Consider the following 21,543-nt stretch of genomic DNA (forward strand, 5'->3'; position numbering starts at 1 on the left):
GGCACTTGCCTGTTTGGTTCGGCACTTTGCCTGTGAAAGGCAAAGATCTGTTCAGAGTTAGTCCCAGTCCAGCAGGTTATTGGAAGCGTCCAGTTTCACTAATCTGTTACGGCCCCTGGCCATAATGGTGGCGTGGTGTGTGATGTCATTATGGCGAGGTGTTTTTGAGTTGGTTCATGTTTGTAGATTTCCTTTTGTTTTATTTGGTGGAGTCCTCGTTGGTGCATGTTGACATGTTGAGTTTAACGTGTGATATTGGACTCATTTGAGTCTGATTATCACTCTGGTAACATGGGTTTGTTGGAGTCTGGGTAATCAGCACTGTAACCTGGATTTGGAAGTGTCTCCTTTGCTTCCAGTGACGTGTGTGTGTGTGTGTGTGTGTGTGTGTGTGTGTGTGTGTGGTGATTTTGTTAGGTGTGATTAGTTTATTCAGAGGGGGGGGGGGGCAACCTAGGTGAATTTGTTAAGTACTTTTTGTTTTGCTTGTATTTTATAGTAAGTCTGATGTTTTGTTTGTTTTATATCTGTCGTGTTTCAGATATGTTTTAGTTGCTCCAGCATATATGCAGGTTTTTGGGTTTTCGAGTTGTTGAGGTTTTGGTTGTGGTAGTGTTTTCTGAGTTATTGTTGGTGTGTGAAGTTTGTGGTTGTGATTTTTTTATTTGTGGTTTGCCAGTAGGTATAGAGAGCTGCGTTTGAGCTGTATAGGTCAAGGGAAATGTCAGATTATACTTGGGAATTGCAGATATTGGTTTTTTGGTATTGTGAATTTGGTTTGCCTGACTACAGCTCATGATTCTCCAGTGATGCCTGGGGAGATCAGATCATTGTATCCACACAGAAGAGTTCTTAACTGGTGACTGCACCCACTGAATTTTCCTTGAACGATGGAGCAAGCCCAATCTGGCCATACTGATTTAAGTTTTCTACAATTTCCCTAAATCGCTTAAGGCAAATGCTGGGATGGTTCCTTCAAAAGGGCATGGCTGCTTTCCTTCCCCATCCTTCCCTAATCTGAGCTTGTGCTCTATTTTGGGAATTGCAGATATTGGCTTTTTGGTATTGTGGGTTTGGTTTGAGCTATATAGGTCGAGTGAAGTGTAAGATTCCTGTTGCTTTTGTGGCTGTGGTGTTATGTCATAAGTTGAGATTTTTTTGGATGGTGCAGTCTTTTGTTTTGTTATATACTTAGTTTGTCCCCACCATAAAACTCATATTTTGTGCGGTTGTCTCGTTAGTTTCATTTTATTTTTGGAGTGAGATGTTCTTGTGTCATTCTTATTTTTGTTCGCATTTGTTGGCAATTGCATGTACTGACGATACCTTCACCATTTCCTATACACTGGAAGTAGGCATTTCCGCCATATTGATGTCATGGGTCAAAGCAAATGAATGAAATCAGACGCGTCCCTAATTTTAATCTACCAGAAAGTTTCAGGATGATAATAATAACACTGTAGTCATTGAAATCGAGGAAACTGTCGTGCCCAACAAACATCCTATTTCGACCCTCTTCCATTGTCAACCATTAAAGGAAAATCCAGTGCGTGCAGTCACCAGTTAAGAACTCTTCTGTGTCAATACAAGAATTTGATCTCCCCAGGCATCACTGGAGATTCATGAACAGTAGTCAGACCAGAAAAGGCAGATGTGGTTACACAATTAGGGATGTGCTAATTCTACAGATTGTAACTATAGTGCCTTCTTTCAGCTACCCACCATGTTTGTTGACTGTCATCCTTGAGTGTACAAAGGAACAATGGTGGACAACCTCTCATAGGGTGAAGTGAACAAATAACTCAGGGAACTAGATGTGGGGATGTAAGACTTTTTAAGCTTTTGATTGTGCAAATTTGCCCACAATGGTTGTGTATTTGTATTTGTCTTCATCATATGGCCAGTCCCTCTCCAAATATACCAAGCGTCTCACCAAGGTTTTTACAGACTGAAACTACCCTCCCAACCTTGTACTGAGTGGGGTAATGCAGTGTTTAGCACACTGGAATCGGATTTAGGATGATGGTGGTTCAAATCCGCATCCTGATTTAAGTTTTCCGTGATTTCCCTAATTTACTTAAGGCAAATACCAGGATGGTTCCTTCAAAAGGGCATATTTTTTATATTATTTTTTATTTTTATATGTAATTTTTATGTATAATTTGCCTGAGTGTGCATGTTTTCAGATGCTCAGGAACACATAAAGGGTTACATTACAATTTAGACACCACCAAGGCATTTATTTTTGTGTCATACTTTTCTATTTTGGCATTTACTGACACTGGAATACACTTTGCAGACTCATGTCGGCGTACAATTTTTATCTCAATAAATGGTATCTTTTTGGTAAAATTTCACCCACTAAGTGGACTTGGTTCAAGACTGGAGACTCGGGTGCCATCTGCCTGCACAACTGCCAGTGCCAGAGTTATGCTCTGGTTGTCCACTGTGTGTTAAAGGCCTCAACTCAGATATTCTAGGCAGTGTTTGCTGTAAACGATTGTACTACTCAGTTGAACAGTTTGAGATCAAGAATTATCTTATGGAATGTTCATATGCTAAACTGAGCGCTTGGGATCTGTCGTGACAAACAGACAAAATGCGGTGACTCACAGAGGAACTAATAGAAACTTGGTCCTACATGTTTTGCATTTACAAATACTGACTCGGTACACATCATAGTGAGAGGTCACAGTTGTGATCTGCTGAATGTGTAAATAACTGACTGAATATACCAGAATGCTAGATAATATCATATGTTCACTCTTTGTTTTATGAAATTATCTCTTGAGGTAATGCAGCTAAAATAAGGAAAAGCAATAATTTAGCAAGTGTGAACTGTACGAATATTGTGTAAATTGGGATATGACACCCATCTTCAAAAACGGATGAATGCACATTTTCACAATGATGTAAACTGATAAAATTGTCACGAGCTCTCTAGTGGGTTCTTAACCACTTGACATGGCTGGAAGCTCAAGCATTTTATCATGTTTTAAAAGATTGGGATTTCTGATCCTTGCTTTTTTGCACACTTACTCTTTAGTGATACTCTTGGGTGTTAAGTCAATTGCTGATGAACTTCAAATTATGCAAGATCAGAATAAGATAGAAAACTAATTTCCTGAGAATCAAACAATGGACTATCCAGGAGAGGATAGCGATAAATGAAAAAGATACACACCATATAGTGGAGATGTTGAGACACAGATGGGCACAACAAAAAGAGTGCTGGGATATTGTTGGAAATTATCATTTCTGGTATATGGACACCATGCCGCCAGTCTCGAAGCAGCATTAGGCTGATCAGTCAGGCATATTTGGGAGACGAGGGTCCCACTGACCATCAGTAGAGAATGCGGTAGTTGGGAACTGAATGTTGAAATGTTGAGAGATGTGTGTGCCACATTATGCCTTGCAGTGACTGCTATAAAATTGGTGGATTCTTGCCAAATTATTACTTGTCAGTGTGACAGACTATAGCTGATTAACCCCGTATGAGACTAACCAGTTCCAAAATAGCGGGGGTTGGTAACTATGTACCAGTTTGGCGTAAAAAGCATTCACCAATTAAAATAATTTGCTGCTACCGGTCCACCAAAGGGCAAATTCATAACCTCAAATACATATAATAGCATACTCCCTGCCATAGGGATTTGGTTGTGAACTATTGCATTGTGCCCCCAGAAAAATTATCTGGGAGGCCTAAGGAAGTATTAAACACAAGAATGGCTATAAATAAAAGGGAAAGTTTATGATCCATCAGGATATTAATGTAGCCAACCACTACCAATTTATTCAAAGAAGACATGATATTTACTTTGAATGGTGGCTAACACAGGATAATATCAAAAACAACTGTCTTGACAGAGCATTCTCCAATGACGACTAATATAACCCAGAGGTATTGTGCCTTACATTAGTTTGACTACACTACATAAATTGTTAGTGCACAACAAATTCAACCAATTCTCTATGCATTGTTCAGTTCAGCACAGCAAAGTTCAGTCACTTCGCTTTGCCAGCATTCACTGTTCTGTACTGCAACAAATATACTGGTTTTGTAGCTGACATCAGGTGCTCTCAGGTGTGTGTAACAGTGTTCATTGCGTCTGTCTGCGACCCAAAGTTCCTAATAACTTTGACAAAATGTATGTACACAGCAAAAACACTGAAATTGCTTACAGGAGAGCTATGAAAGTCTAATGAAAACAATGTCATCGCAATAAAGAGAAGAGTGCAGTAAAATTTTTCTTGGCTCAGTTTCACCACTCTACAGTGGGAGAAATTCAGGCTGCATCTAAACACAAGATGTTTGAGAAGCGTAATGAGACTGATTTTTTTTATCTACCAAAGCTTTATTATTTATTTAGACAACAATATTGTCCCCTTGAAAGTAGTCCCATTGGCAGCTATACATTGGCAGTGTCATTGTTCCATCTTGGTAGCAGTACTGAAAGGCTTCAACTGGTAGGGCCATGTCAGTTTCATTCTGTTGAATGTTCTCCAGAGTCCCAAGTAGACACCATTTTAAGACATTTTTCCAATTTTGGGAAAAGGAAAAAGTCAGGAGGACTCGGGTCAGGTTATGGAACAACGGGAATGCCTTTTGAGGTCAAAAATTCCTTGATGGGAGTACCCATGTGACATGGGCCATTGTCATGATGTAGCAGCCAGTTGACACAAACATTTCACAGGTGCAAATCGTCAATCAAAAGTTGATGTATGGTGAAAGTGTTTAATGGGTCACCCATCATCTTTTTAATGGGTCACCCATCATCCTCATTGTTAAACTTGGGTCTGACGTCACAAGAGCATGCACACGTTCAATGTTTTCATTGGTTTTTGAAGTTGAAGGTCTGTCTGAGCAAGGTTCATCTTCAGTGTGATCTCGGCCTTCCAAAAATAATTTGGGCCAGTGAAAAGCTTGTGCTCCTGGCAAGGAATGTTCCCTATAGTCCTGTTTCAACTTTTCAAACGTAACACTTGCAGATTACCCAGGTTTAACACAAAACTTGATAGCATAATGTTGCTCTAAATTCTGCTGTTCCGTTTTCGTAACACACAACAAAAACACAGCTTAACGATAAGTGCTCTCAAGTATCATGTGATGGCTGTATGGAGCTGTGACTTGGGCTGAGCACCTGGAAGGGATGAACAAACTGGTCCACATAAGCAAAACAACACTACGTTGCCAGATCACAGTATATAATTTGTGTGTCCTACATACAGCATTTAACTTTACAGCTTGCATTTATTTCCTCTGCATCTTTGATTTCAGATTCCCAAAGTACATTGGTATTTACAGTACGATTGTCTGTTCAGTAACCAAGTGAGGTGGTGCAATGATAAGATATTGGACAACCAATTGGTAGAACGACGGTTCAAATCACCGTTTGGTCACCCAGATTTAGGTTTTTTTGTGGCTTCCATAACTCACTAGAGGCAAGCTCTCGAATGGTTCCTCTGAAAAATACACAACCAATTACCTTCTCCATTTTTCTCCAGTCAGAACTCCTGTGCAGTTGCTAATGACCTCAGTGTCTATGTTATTTAAACCCTAATCTTCCTTTCAATATGTGTCTTTTGTTAATGGCATGCACTGCTGCTGCTGATTTATCTGGCTGGCTGAGGTGAGCACTTTGTGCGCATTTCACATGCGACTAAGAGATATTATATTGCGTGCAGGTATAGAAGAGGAGCCCGGGCAGAAAGGGAGAGGGAGGCATCTGAAAGGAGGTGGCCTGGAGTTAGGGAGTGAAATTTATTGAACCTTTAATATATTCTGTAATTGTGGTATGCAGAAGAGCTCTCCTGGGGTGGGAGCAAAGGTCAACTGCCAGTCTAGACACAGTGTGATGAAAGTAAAAGAAAAAGGAAACGTGAGAGGTGACGGCTCACATTCATGTGGCTGGTGAGCAGGCCCATAAGCAGACAGTAGAAGCCGTCCACTCTGGCTGAAGACTCGAGTACGAGAGAGCATTGGACAGCCGTACACATGATTCATTTCCTGTGCTCCCTATTGGTCACCCGGGTAATGCATGTAATTAGTTTTGTCAACAAGGTGTAGAAAAGGTGGTGTGATATTAACGATACCAGAGAAGGAAGGTTGCCACTCACCATATAGCGGAGATGCTCAGTCGCGATAGGCACAATAAAAAGATTCACATACTCATAGCTTTCGGCCATTAAGGCCTTTGTCAGCAGTAGACACACACACACACACACACACACACACACACACACACACACACACACGCAAACTTAACTTGCAGACGTGTGTGCAAGTTGCGTTTGTGCGCGTGCGCTCGCGTATGTGTGTCTACTGCTGACAAAGGCCTTAATGGGCGAAAGCTATGAGTATGTTAATGTTGTTATTTTGCCTATGCGACTCAGCATCTCCTCTATGTGGTGAGTGGCAACTTTCCTTCTCTGGTATTGTTACATTCCATCCTGAATTTTCCACGGTGTGATATTAATGTACTCAGCAACACTGGGAAAAGTGATGTGATGCCGGTGTTTACAGGTACCACCAGGTGCATATGCCACTGTGAAACTCACGTTGAGAAAGTGTTTGAAAGATGTGGCTGGTACCTTTGTCATTAAAATTCTTTTTAACCGATTGTCTAAAGTATTCCCAACTACCTGGCCATCCTGTGCAACTGCATTTAGCTTTTGGACTATGGTGTGCACTTTTAGCTGCTCCTGTAGCTTCCAGCTATCCTGGATCCTAGAGGGTCCTTCAGAAACCCCATTGCATCCTTATTTTTTTTTGACTTGAATAGAATTTTATCTTCATGTTGTGTTTGTCTGTAGTCCTGTCAATATTTTAAATTTTTTGCCGTACAAACAAATTAAGACACTTCATGTCTTCTGCTGCCTCTTCCTCCCTCTCCAGCATTAGATACTTCGTTCCAGAATTGGATGATGAGTGTAGTATTCTGCTGTCCGAGTGGTGCCACCTGTTGGTGTTTGTATACAAGCATATAAAAGTTTTCATCCTGCAGAGGGAAGTCCCCCGTGTTACTTCCTGATTTTGCTTTATCAGAACGGTAGATGGCAACCTTTATGTTCTTGTGTGTACTAATGAGATTTTGCACTGGTCCGAACAGATTTTCTTCATTGTATGGCCAAACAATGAGGCTGTCTGCATGCTGACGGTGACCTACAACACGGCTGTATAAAATCAAAGTTTCATCATATGATGCTGTCAGTGGTTTAATAGCTCATTTCCAGGTATTGTCTCTTTCTTGGTGTTTTGTACACTATCCAACATTTGACTCTATTGCTTACGTCTTGACGTTGTAAACTGACGTGCACGTGGTACCTATCTCCAGGTACTTTTCGATTGCTGGCATCGTGACCGGAGATGGTTTTCAGTTGCTTAATAACTTCACTGTAGATATCAACTCCAACAGCATAAGTATTTTTGTGTGTTTCTGTTTGTCTAGCTGTAGAAAACAGTGTGCTCTTTCGTAACACAATGATGACATACCAAGTCTTGTATATTAAATATATCTGAAGATTAAGTATCAAATCGTAAAATAAATTGTTGGATGTTAATTTTCTTAATGCTCTTGGTTTAGGTTCCAGGCACACTCTGAGATCCGTTTTTTTTTTTTTTTAAATGATAATACTCCTCACATATGTTTGTGATCCTTGGAGTTAGAAGGCAGCTCGTGTTGATATTTATTTGTTAATGGAATATGACACCAGATTGTAGATAAGGAATAATGAGTGTGCTATATTTCTATCAAAATCATTCTCCAGCATTGCCGAAGGACTTCCTAATGGCATCCGTACGAAGGGAAATCCGCCGTGGAGCTCTTTCTTGTCCAGGCGCGTATCCTAGAACATTTCTGGCATTTGCTCATCGTTACTTGGTTCTTTTACAATTGCACAGAAATACAAATAAATATGTCGAGGTTGGATATACGCTTTTTAAGTCACATCTTTTTCGTGGATTGTAACATTTGTTCAAAAGATAATTACCGTCAGGATAAAATAAAACTGTTGACACTGAATTAGATGGGAATTCTTGACAGTTGATGTTCTTCTTTCAGACGATGCTTCATTATGGATAACTGCATCATCTGTGAAGAGTCTTAAGGCTGCTGTTAATATTGTTCACAGGGTTATTAACATTCAACATGAACAGCAAGGGTCCCAACACATTTCCCTGGGGCACACTTGAAGTTACATCTGAAACTGTTGATGAATCTCCATCCAGGATATGGTAACGTGCTGCAGCCTTCCTACCAAACTATCCTCAACCCAGTCATAAGTTTCACTTGATACCCCCATACAGTTATATTTTTGATAATGAGTGTAGATATAATACCAGGTCAAATGCTTCTCGAAGATTGAGGAATACTGTTTCTACTTGACTGCCTCGATCTGCAGTTTTCAGTATGTCGCCTAAGAAAAGTGCAAGTTGAGGTTCATGTGATCAATATCCTTGGAATCTGTGCTGGGTGGCATGGAGGAGGTCATTCTGTTTGAGGTACCTCTTTACATTTGCCCTAGGTCTGTGATTACTGGCAGTTTTATTTCCCTTCTACGTGGAGAGTCTGTGACGTTTGGGGGCAATGTATCTTAATATTGAAACAGATGAAACTTTACAGAAAATTTCACATGCAGTCTGTTAGTTGTTTTGCCATTGTTTAGGAATGGTTAGTCATTATTTGTTCTTAAGTTGGAAACTTCACTTTGGTGGTAAAAGTAACTTTGACAGACGGCACTTTCAGACCAGAAATTAATGTGCGTGCAGCTCTAGAACATTGGCCACATTTAAGAAAATATGTAGTGTGTACTTATCAGGTTCGTTGAATACACAATGATCCTTAAATATGGTATGTGCCTTTCCAAAATATGATGCACTAAATCCCTACAAGTAATACACTGTCACCTACAGGTCAGCATCCAGCAACACAGTAGTGTACTGCTGGTTGCTGCCCTTCCCATATGCCAGCAACACAAGACATCTCTGCTAGTAAAATCATTGCTGAGAAGAAAAGGCCCCCCCCCCCCCTCGCCTCAGCTATGCCTGTGATCAAAGCTATGACAAGCACAGAAAAAGTAAGGAAAATTGGTTCTGATATCTCTTCAAAGAGTGGCACCGTGTATCATGTTGATCCCTTGGGAGAATCCACGCTAGATCATATTTTAAATGACAGATCTGACACACGTAGATGGAGGAGACCATATCTTGGCTAAATGTAGAGGAAGAAAGAGGAAATCACTGGAAATGACCTACAAGTTATGGTTCTAAGGCCTTGTGGACAAGGTCAAAGTAGTTCTCACATTGAATGTAAAAGAAATTTCTCTTACTAATAAAAGTGATGTGATATGGAAATTGCCAATTCCTCTTGTTGCTACTGTGGTGAGAAATACCTAGTAAGGAAATGGGAAACATCTAATGAGACATCTACTTTTTCTTTAATGGTTCTGTTGAGATTAATAAAAAACAGAGCTTCTCTTCTGTGTACCTCTTAGTTTTTTTATTAGTGTCAGTGTATTATGTATAATTGAAAACAGTTCCTACCCATTCCTGATTGACTTTATAATATTAAAAATAGGAAAAACAAATAATTTTCTGTAGTTCACGCTGACTTAAGTTTCATGCCATAAATACCATAGAAATATCTCCCACAGAAAAACCCCAGCTATACATACATATCATTTTGTGTGTTCTCTATATCATTTTTAAGACCTCAGGCCTTTCAGTGTACATAACAATATTGCATGTGTGTCATATTTAAGAATTTCAGTTCAAAAAGTTATAAACTGTTTTTGTTTTGTCTCATCTACATTTGTAACTTTAAGAAATTAAACACAGTTTCATTTTAAAGCAGCTTATACTCTCTAATATTTACAATTTTTTACCAAACCGTAATTTTTTTCCATTCAAGAAGACATAAATTTTGTGATTTTTGTATCATATTTAAGTCACCTTACTTCAATATTGGCAATAATGAGTTGGTTCATTGTATTGTGTTTATTTCTGACCAGTCACATAAATACGCATTGAAATTTATGTTGCAGGTTGTGGAGCTAAATGATAGTCACGGGCAGCTGATGGTCCACTGGGCTGGCGAAGGGTCGGATGTCATCATCTGTCTGGCCAAGGACCCACCTGGACTGTACACGAGGGCCCGACCTTCTTCAGTATATATTTCATATGATTACGGAGACAGTTTCGTGAATGAGACGGAGAAGTTTCGCGTTGATGCCGGAAGGATAGTGTATCCAACCTTGGACAAATTTTACAATCACCCACATTTTGTTTCATATGTAAGTAGATAAATATCTGTTTCTGAAATATATATATAAGTTTGTGTGGCCTAAAGAATAGAAAAGTGATAGTATTAACTTTCCGCATGCAGTACACTAGTTCACAGCATGACAGTCCTGTGTTGCCAGTGCAAGGATGATTATTGGCAACCAATGGTAGGCAAAAAGAGGAGATGTATTTTGAATACATAAATTGAAAAACTATTCATCCTTCAGTGATTAGTTTCCTCATATTTGCTTCTAAAGCCTTAATGTATCTTCTGGAAAATCAAATCCTCTGTATGCTGAGTAATCTCTTGGAATGAACTCAACTTTTACATCAACATACATTTTGGATTACCTGCTATTTTTCATCTGTGAGCATTTTTTAAATGCAAATAGTAGCACACATCAGTAAAATAAAAAAAGTTTTCTAAAATGTTATGTGGTTACCGTATAACAGGAATTTGTTTCCACAGGAACAGGTAACATTTCCTTGCATAGCTGACATATATGGAAATACTAACAACAGCATTTGTAAATTGTGTGTCATAGCAATGTAACTTATTAAAATTTTTTTTGGTTTTTTGACATTTGATATTACAGCTGCATATGAGAATGTCCAAGGGTCAGAACTGACCACTAATGAAACATAAATCTGAAAGTGAAACTTCAACTTTTTCCACTAAATTTAACAACCTTTGGCAGTTTATGGTTTTCAGTGGTTGCTTCAATTGCCACTGTTTTTATCTTTATCAGTATTTTGGAATGAAGGCTGTGATCACAGGATTAATTTTTACCATAATTGTAGGTCTAGATTACATTGGAAGGCGACAAGGGTGGTGTTGTGAGCTAAGGCATTGAATGTAATATGAGAAAAACTAATCCGTAGTTGCCTAACAGTTCAAACAGTGATGACAATTCACTTAGTTTCAGGAATTATATACATCTTCCATTACTTTGTGTTGTAATTTTGATGTATATCATGTGCACAAAATTATCTTGTGAACTTGTGGGATTATGGCTACAGTTTCTTGAATAAGATGTGCACTCTATGGCTATGTTTATACCAGGATTTCGCACAGTAAATTCAACCTACTGCTACGAAAATATCCTCTTTCTTGTTGCTCTCTGTATGATAGCTTCCAGCCAGCTGTTAAACAGGACCTATTGTGTTCCCATGACAAATGAAGAGTGATACCAGCACTGTCCGCAAGGAGAACAAGGCAAGTGGCATAATCAGATTTCCTGTAAACTTCACTCAGTGGAAGAGGAGCCAGCATTAGTGAAAACGTCTTGCCTTATTCGTAGATGTTTGGCTGTTTCTAAAAAAAAAAAAAAAAAAAAACATCATAGAAGTTTTAGATGTAATTTAGATACCTACTAGGGTGAGATTCGCCCACCTTAACTGGTGGTGTAATATGGTTGGCATTGCAGCATCTCAGTTTTGTGTCCCAAGTTTGAAACCTGATTATTGTTTCTAATTATTTATTTATCTGCCAATGTCTGTAAAAGATTACTACACAAATGGTTTTCAATGTATATTGGTATAATGTTGGCCTTATTCATCAAATAATTTTATGTCCAGTAAATGAAAAAAAAAGAAATCAGTGAACAGAAAAAATTATTTGAAATTGTTCTCGGTGAAATTCCTGTATTGTCTCGATTCATAATGAATAGCGAGTGTTAGTTTTTGGAAAACTGGTGTGTTATGCGTGGTTTGCTGCGAAATTATTGCCAATGTGGTAAATATTTAGCTGGGCTGAGCTGCTTGTGCACTAAAAGGTGTCTAAATTATGTCGAAAACTTTGACACTTGTTTTCTCACAAATGGTTGAGTATCTGCAATTAAGCTGAGACAGGCGTTTTCTTATTTTGCCTCCTCTTCCACTGAGCAAAGTTTCTGGCACTTGCTGTTTTCTCCTTGTAATTAAAACATGCAACAGTACAATCACGTATGCCAGATCTCTCTCCTAAGAGTCATCAGGTGCATCTCTCTGGGGTACTGGCAGATACTTGCAATTTAATTTTTGCGGTATGTAGATGGAACTGGCCCAGACAAATACTACTGATAACATGTTTCATTTAATGCCTTGTGTCAGCGCAAAGCATTGGTTCATTTCCTATTGCAATTAAATTTATTTGTAAAGTGGAATTTTATGTGCCCATTTGATTGAGCAGTACCAAGTTAGTCTTGTGTGATACTGATAACCAGTACTCCAGCAGTGACAGAATGGTGGTGCTGCATCTCAGTAGCAGTCAGTGCAGGGAAGGGTGGCATACTGGTCGCTGCTGAAGAGTTGTACTGACCCTGGTAATGCACTAGACTAATTTGGGTCTGCTATATCAAATGGGCATGTAAGTATCTGCATTAAAAATAATTTTGTAATGAGAAATAAACAGATGCTTCAGCACTGGGTGTCACGTGACAGACTTGATGAGCAGTATTTGTTTAGGCTGATTCCAGGTGCACAGTGCAAAAACTGATCATCACAGAAAATGTGTCTGGGGGTTAAGGCTAGGTATTCACATTTTTATCTGTCACTTTCAATATGTTTTAATTTTTGTGTGTTAGAATACTTATAATACACTGTATTTGATGCTTCTTTTACAGACTGTATTCACGGACCTTGCCAACAGACTGGTGTACTCAACTTTAAACGATGGACACAGCATACGTGTGTCCTATACTAATATATCATTCACGCCATCGGACGTTCTCTTCAGTGACTCTGATCCCCGGGTATTTTTGATTCTTGACAGAGAACATCAAGATCGTGGGGTGAGTATATTGTCATTGCAGCTCTGTTTGTTTTCTGGGGTACTAAATATTGGTTACAGATAGTGGTTAGTGTGTTGTAATTAATTTTTTTGCTGGAATGCTTTGAGTTTCTATAAATATTTGCATAAACTCTTGTGCTAAATGTGTGTTCCTGAATGATAGGTACCATTCTTGCCCGGTCTTTTGTTAATGCGCAGACCACAGCAAAGTATATCGTGGCTAGTACATTGAGGAGTGTGCTATTGCTCAACCGATTTAGTGAATGCTAAAGTTTCTTTTACAGTCTTTTGTGTAAAATGATTAAATAGTGTGAAAATTTCATTGACAAGATATTTACTTCACATCATAAAACTTTTCTGACCAAAGCAATCTACTACTTCTTTTCATTTTGGCTATCTGAGACCATGTTAATTCAGTTATCTTTTATTTCTGCTGGTCTTTGTCCTTGTCCAATATTCTTTCATTCTCATACTTTTGCAACTTCCTTCACTCTTCTTCCACAATGCTTTTGCTTGTGTGTAATTTTGTCATGGAAACACCCGACAGCTTGAATTTGGAAGTAACCCTCTTAGAAATCTCTTTTTCCTTTATTCATATTTCTTCCAGACCCCTTTGTACCTCTCAGATCTAGCGTACTTTGGGTCTCCTGTTCACAAGATACTGTGTTATCTGATGTATCAACCTCATCAAATGCCCTCGGTTCATTCTAAGGATGTGTCTGAAGAATGTGCTGTGTCTTTTCCTGACAGTGTCAGAGAATGTCTCTATCTGGGATACACTTTCCAATTCAGTTGTCTTCTGTATTGAGTTCTCCTCCTCTTAGAGGCTTTAATATCATCCTGAGAATCATATGTTCCAAAAGTTCTGGCCTCTTAAGTAACACTGTTCTTATGAGGACCAGATTTCCTGCCGAGATAAGTTTTCAGGGTTGATTACTGTCTGGCAATGTCCCACTTTTTCATTGATTGTAAGATTCTTGTTATTGTAAATGTTCATGGTTAGTTTTTATCCTAAGTACATCTTGTTTATTTGTCCTCTCATTGCTCCTGTTATTTCAGTCATTAATGGGCAGTTCACTTTTTGTGAATCTCGCTGAATGATGATAACTGCAACAGGTCTCTACTGAAATCCGTGCAGTTGCTTTTGGTGGGAAATACTCTTCTTGTAACAATTCAAGAAAGGCACTGACCAATTTAAGTGTCTTCACAGTGAGAGCATATCAGTATACCTCAGTTGCTAAGAATGTTGTATGCAGAAGGAAAAAGGCTAAACTTTGAGTTCCTGTCTGGTAAAGTTTTGTAACAGCAGCACTCTGCCACTGAGGCAGGTGTCATTCTACAATTTTTGTTTATATGGTGTAAAAAGTGAGTGTAGCTAGAGCTCTCGGGCCTTTTCACTATCATCCTATACAAGTAGTGCCTGTCTGTTGCCACGCTGGCCTTTCAGCTATTCTGTCACATTGGCATGTAAGCAACACACTTCTGTTGATACATGGGTGACGAGGAAAGTGTATGTTCAGTGGACCATTGATTTGGCTCACTTTTGCACAGTTGTGGTTCATAGCTAGATGTAAGAAATTCTGGTGTAGTACCAGGTGTTTCTTCAGCATATTTGAGAAACTGTGGTTCACAGTTTTGTGAGTTTATTGAATTACTGCACGAGAGCACCAGCCACTGAGTAGCGATATCAGGACAAGACTAAAAGCTTGGATATAATATAATTTAATTCTTCTGCCCCTCCCCCTTCCTGTACCCAATCATCTTCTCCCAAACACTTGTACTGCTACAAGGAATGATGTTTGTGTAGAAAGGAACTTTAACAACTGCAAAATCAGTCTCTCTCTCTCTCTCTCTCTCTCTCTCTCTCCCTCTCCCTCCTTCCCCCCCCCCCCCCCCCCCCCCAAATGAAAGAGAATCCCAAAAACCAAAAAAACTGTTCATCACAATTATAGTCACAAATCAACTCGGCCTCTTCTGCGGTTCTAAACAAAATACAGATCTGTGGATTTGACTCCAAGTAACTCACTAGGACTGGAACTAAACACTGAAATGACCAGTACCTGAAGAGAGCTGTTTTACAATGCAGAAGCCTGCTTCTCATTGTTAAACTCTAGTCACAGATGGCACATCGACGGGAGCAGAATCGAGGGACTGCGAGCATTCGGTTCACAAATCGGCCAGCTGTTGTCGACGGGAACTATCCGCAATGATCCCTGGCTTTCCTTAAGTAGCTACTCTCCAGGAAGAGAGAAAGTGTGGTCTTGCAGTTTGCTGCTGCCTGGCCAGTTGCCCAGTGGTCCATAGCTAATCAGTACCTCTCCTGGCAGTTTGGGGGTATATTTGAAAATCCCAAGTGGCTGCTATGGACTGTGTGAGCATTGCATTCCATTGACAGGCACATTACAGCCGTCATGCATGTTGCAGCTTGTACCCCTGGGCACCATAGTAACAACAACAATAATTATAGTGGTACATTTGTGACTAGGTGTAATCTAGGTATAATAATGAATACTACTGAAATTAGCAGGTAGAAGCCAACTGTGAGGACGGACAGTTTGGGATTTGAAGTGTAGGAACACATGAGACAATACTGACCATGTGCCTGATTTTAGAAGATATGTTAAATAGAGGCAAACTTACATTTATAGCATCTGTAGATTAGAGAAAGTGTATGACAGTGCTCATTGGCATACACCCTGTGAATTCTGAAGGTAGCAGGGATAAAATACAGGGAGTAAAAGTTACATATCATTTGTACAAAAACCAGAGTGCAGTAAGAGAATTGAAAGGCGTGAAAGGCAAGCATAAGTGAGTGAAACAGAGTTGTAGCCTATCCCCCATGTCCCTTCTACAATGCCACACCCAGCAATAATGTACTTCTACAATGCCACACTCAGCAGTAATGTACTTCTTTATTGACAATAAACCTAAATGTAAATGGGCATTTTTATTACCATAGAACAAAAGTGAAAGCTCCTATTGTTTAATATTGCATTATTAAAAATAAATAAACTGAATGAGTATTGGGTGATAGTGTTAACTAAATATATGTCACAATTAAATTTTATTACAGTGAAACAATAAACCTTTTAAATAGGCAACAGTCCTAAGATGAGTTGTAGAGTAATGTGAATTATATCCTCACTTTTAAAAATTCATATCTTTGTTCACAGGCAGATATCAATGTTGAAATTTTTGCAGTGTGTTGCTATCATATAGGTGCACAAACTGTGCAAAACTCATTTTGATGTTCAGTCCCACCTGAGATAACTATTTCCAAACTTTACAGAAAAATAAAAATTTTTAAATTTCAAATATTCATAAAAATTAAGGAAACATTTGTAAGTGTTCTTGTTTCATATGAGGCTAGTAGTGTATGATTTCTAACTATAGGAAAAAAAATAGATTCTCATAAACCACTCCTTGTTTGTTATTTTTGGGCCTAAAAAGTGGATTTTTGAAAATTTGTATACCAAACTTTGGAGGTCATTTTGACTGGTTATTTTTGAATTTCGAGAATTTTGTGTAATATACAATGTTGCAGAAGACATTTTTCTAAAAACAATCATGTCAATTGCAATGTTGTAACTTAACCCAGTGCAGAGATATTCAAATTTTTGCTAAAGTCTCCAGATTGAAAAATCGCTATGTGCCTACAATAAAAATGGCCAACGTCCAGTAAAGGTGCAAGATAAATTATTGTAGAAAACTGATTTGAACTTCTCAAATATAGGGAAATCACATATAAAAAAATTAAAATATTTAAAAATGGTCAAGCAACCATCACTGGACCACTTCATATGGATTGACCCAGCCCCGTCAAATGGCTGCCCATATTGAACCACATTACACCCCCTGGAAGCAGCTCTTCTCCGTGTGTTTAAGAGCGTATGAGGAAATCTGTAACTCCTACCCATCCAGATGTGGTTATATTAGAAAGAAACTTTCTTTGATCAAGAGAAACACACATGAATACAGGCGTGGAACTGCACTCGTGCCTCAGCTCAGATTAACCGACTTGCCCTTCACACTGCCATATCTTACCCAGTGTAGGAAGGGAACCTCCTGCCTTTCACCAATCACACAGAGTATATATGGTGTTTAGGAGAATACGCACCGTAGTGGCAGAAGCATGGACTCTTTAGATGGGGTAAGGTTCCATCTCCAAAATGCATCCACAGTCTTGGTCTCACGGTCGTGTTTCGCTTCCCGAGCACGGGGTCCCGGTTTCGATTCCTGACGGGGTCATGGATTTTCACCTGCCTCGAGATGACTTGGTGTTTGTGTTGCCCTCATCATTGTATCATCATTCATGAAAGTGAAAGTGGTGAGATTGGGCTGAGCACAGGTTTGGAATTTGTACGGGCACTGTTAACCGTGCAGTTGAGTGCCCCACAAACCAATCATCATCATCATCATCATCATCATCATCATCCAAAATGGAGCAGTTAGGCAAACCATTCACTGCAGTGTTGTGGAATGTCCTAGCAGGTCATATTGTGGAACTTCCCAGGATTTCCTGATGTCAATGAATGGCACAGATGTTTTATACTAATAATTTAAATGTCTGTTCTGTAAATTTTGTGCTATTGTTTGTTTGTTGTTTAATAATGTGCTTACAAACCACGAAATAAGTAAATAAATAAATAAATCCAAAGATACATTATTCCCTGTAGAAAGACAGTTGTTTGGGGAAGATTATTATCAGGGGAGGGGGGCAGAGGAGGGACAGAGTGGAGCGCAGTACTGTCAGACTTCTAGTTCTCTGCCTTAGTGAGTTGTGCAAATGCTGCACTTGTGTTGTACTCAACAGGCTCTTGAAACTTTGACCTCCTGTTTCTTGGATTTGCTTGAGAAGTGAATCATTCTAGAGTGGTGCTTGTTGCAGCTAAGTGTGTACTACAACTGTGTGAAACGTGGGTAAAATTGGTGACCTGGTGGCTGTATGCTTCTGTTGTTAGACTCCTCTGCAAGCTGTGATCCTCAGAACTTTATTTATAGTGTTATTCCTTTGTAAATTTACAATTGAGAGATCCTTTATTATATCCTCATTTGCCTGGCATTAAATAGAGATATCTAACAACACATACTACATAATGACCTTCGTTTTCCTTTGATCACTGTGCCGCTTCTGACCCCCCCCCCCCCCCCTTCCTTCCCTCCCTCCCCATAGCTCTCGATCTTGCAACCTCCTCCATAGTGCAGAGTGAAAAACTGTAGTACGCTCATTAGGTGTATGTTTCTTTGTGAAATTTCCTCAATTTTCCAGATTATTTGTTTTACCTGAGAAAAGTTTCATGTATTTGAAGATTTAAGATCTTACTCAACAGTTTGTCATTGAAGTGGCAATTTGAGTGGTATGTTGAGTGCTTTGAGTGGCTTGACTCAAATTCGTTTTGTGCTACTCAAATACGAGGTGCATTCAAGTTCTAAGGCCTCCGATTTTTTTTTCTAATTAACTACTCACCCGAAATCGATGAAACTGGCGTTACTTCTCGACGTAATCACCCTGCAGACGTACACATTTTTCACAACGCTGATACCATGATTCCATGGCAGCGGCGAAGGCTTCTTTAGTAGGAGTCTGTTTTGACCACTGGAAAATCGCTGAGGCAATAGCAGCACGGCTGGTGAAAGTGCGGCCACGGAGAGTGTCTTTCATTGTTGAAAAAAGCCAAAAGTCACTAGGAGCCAGGTCAGGTGAGTAGGGAGCATGAGGAATCACTTCAGAGTTGTTATCACGAAGAAACTGCTGCGTAACGTTAGCTCGATGTGCGGGTGCGTTGTCTTCGTGAAACAGCACACGCGCAGCCCATCCCGGCCGGTTTTGTTGCAGTGCAGGAAGGAATTTGTTCTTCAAAACATTTTCGTAGGATGCACCTGTTACCGTAGTGCCCTTTGGAATGCAATGGGTAAGGATTATGCCCTCGCTGTCCCAGAACATGGACACCATCATTTTTTCAGCACTGGCAGTTACCCGAAATTTTTTTGGTGGCGGTGAATCTGTGTGCTTCCATTGAGCTGACTGGCGCTTTGTTTCTGGATTGAAAAATGGCATCCACATCTCATCCATTGTCACAACCGACGAAAAGAAAGTCCCATTCATGCTGTCGTTGCGCGTCAACATTGCTTGGCAACATGCCACACGGGCAGCCATGTGGTCGTCCGTCAGCATTCGTGACACCCACCTGGATGACACTTTTCACATTTTCAGGTCGTCATGCAGGATTGTGTGCACAGAACCCACAGAAATGTCAACTCGGGAGGCGATCTGTTCAACAGTCATTTGGCGATCCCCCAAAACAATTCAACTTTCTCGATCATGTTGTCAGACCAGCTTGGGCGAGCCTGAGGTGGTTTCGGTTTGCTGTCACACGATGTTCTGCCTTCATTAAACTGTCGCACCCATGAACGCACTTTCGACACATCCATAATTCCATCACCACATGTCTCCTTCAACTGTCGATGAATTTCAATTGGTTTCACACCATGCAAATTCAGAAAATGAATGATTGCACGCTGTTCAAGTAAGGAAAACATCGCCATTTTAAGTATTTAAAACAGTTCTCATTCTCGCCGCTGGTGGTAAAATTCCATCTGCCGTACGGTGCTGCCATCTCTGGGACGTATTGACAACGAACGTGGTCTCATTTTAAAACAATGCGCATGTTTCTATCTCTTTCCAGTCTGGAGAAAAAAAATCGGAGGCCTTAGAACTTGAATGCACCTCGTAGATTGCAACATAACAGTGCAATAAATCAACTGATAACTATTTACTCTTATTTTTATGCAGAAACTCCAAAAGCTGTGTAATTCATGCTGTTTTTGATGCCCAGAATTTCTTCATGTGCATGATGTTTTTTTCAGCTGTGGGTGACAACAGATTTTGGAGTTAGTTTTACTCAAGTGCAACAACGAGTGAGGACGTTCTACTGGTCGGGCCCTTGGGCTGATCCTCCACTGCTGTACGTAGAGAGGCAGGAACCATCCGGAGAGTCCACGGTCATATCGTCAAAGTCCCTGTTCTTAAATGATAACAGCAGCATTGTCATACGGGACGTTCTGGATTTTCAGATCAAGGGAGACTTTGCTTTTGCCACGAGGCGTGTAAACGTAAGTGAATTTCTGCTTCTTACTACATACATGATAAATATAATTCTGCAAAGATTTGTACAATAGAAAGTGCTGATCATTTTAATCTAACATCACAAAGAACATAGAACACAATTATTGAAAGTTCAACAGTACATCATCTCAGCTTAAATTTTTTCCATTTTATTTGTTGACTGTCATTTAAAAAATATATCGGGCATATAGAGTGGAACAGCATGTGACCTAGTTTCACAAAAACTTATTTAATTCCTTGAAAGTAATCAGGGTAATTAAGAAAAACTTAATTATTGATTTGAAATATTACATGAACAACTGCTGATACCTATATAAGTGAAATGTCAAAAAGTTCATTTCTTCAAGGTCCATCTATTTTGTATATAAAAAGTTACATTACTCTGATGTTTAAGTATCAGAATGGTTTCATTCAAATCAAGTACTAAATTCAGGACATTTAGAGAACAGAAGACACTAGGAAAGCAAGGAGGTGTCAATAAGATCATGTATTCTGAACAAAACTTGAAAGAAAGAAAGAAAGAAAGAGAGAAAAAAATCACTCAAATGTTTTGTGAAATTATTTGTTTGAAAGTAAGAAATAAAACAGATTGGAGAAACATATGATGGACCTTTTAACAATGCTGGAAATCTTGTACAGCAAATGAGGAGGTGTGTCAAGTGTTTATCTAATCTGTTTCATGTATTACTTTTAGACAAATCATTTTATAAAGCATTTGATTTTTATTTGTACCTATAAATGAAATAGCTTCAAACTAACAAGTAGAAAATATGCAGCACAGAGGTCACCTCAAACAAATGCTGAGCAAACAAAAATGTTTGCTTATAGGGATCTCATATGTCATACAAATTGTAGCAATTGCTATTTATTTCTCCTTTAATTTTAGATGTCTAGCTACTGTAAGACCAAGTAAAACAATATTTTGATCACTATTCACTGACAGTGTGTTACAGTTTGGTACTGTCGAGTGGTGTCCATACCACTAGTAATTTGCTGCAGTTACTTGAAAGTCATTGATGAGGCTGCTTGTGTATTATAGCCTGTTTGCATGTTTTGAGCTTCCTGTGATTTCATACATCATTTCATTTATGCTACTTTTCTATAAGGATTGCTGTAGATTCTTGTAGTTTCAGTGTGTAATGTACCTTCTTTTGAATAAATGTGATACCACTGCAGCCGGGTGAACAATTAAGACATTCAGTTCATATGTGCATCAGTGAGTAATGTCTGTGTACTTTCTTTTCTTTCCTGCCACTTTTGCTGTTTTGATCAATGAGGCAGTTCTGTTATTTTATCTGAGCTGTCAGCTCATGCCAGAGATAGAGTTCCTGATAGGGGAAAAACTGAAGAAACCAAACAGTTTAC

At 39.2% G+C, this 21,543-nt stretch overlaps 1 protein-coding gene across 2 annotated transcripts in view; it reads left to right on the forward strand.

Moving 5' to 3' along the window:
- Positions 1 to 21,543, forward strand: part of LOC124551372 (sortilin-related receptor-like) — a 201,164-nt gene that overhangs the window by 8,403 nt on the left and 171,218 nt on the right. For both annotated transcript variants that reach the window (XM_047126412.1, XM_047126411.1), the window contains exons 2-4: positions 10,045 to 10,293; positions 12,886 to 13,053; positions 19,920 to 20,165. In XM_047126412.1, the coding sequence (XP_046982368.1) occupies positions 10,045 to 10,293; positions 12,886 to 13,053; positions 19,920 to 20,165 (663 nt within the window). The remainder of the gene's footprint in view (positions 1 to 10,044; positions 10,294 to 12,885; positions 13,054 to 19,919; positions 20,166 to 21,543) is intronic.

The sequence above is a fragment of the Schistocerca americana genome, chromosome 9, assembly GCF_021461395.2.
Source record: "Schistocerca americana isolate TAMUIC-IGC-003095 chromosome 9, iqSchAmer2.1, whole genome shotgun sequence".
Classification (NCBI taxonomy): domain Eukaryota; kingdom Metazoa; phylum Arthropoda; class Insecta; order Orthoptera; family Acrididae; genus Schistocerca; species Schistocerca americana.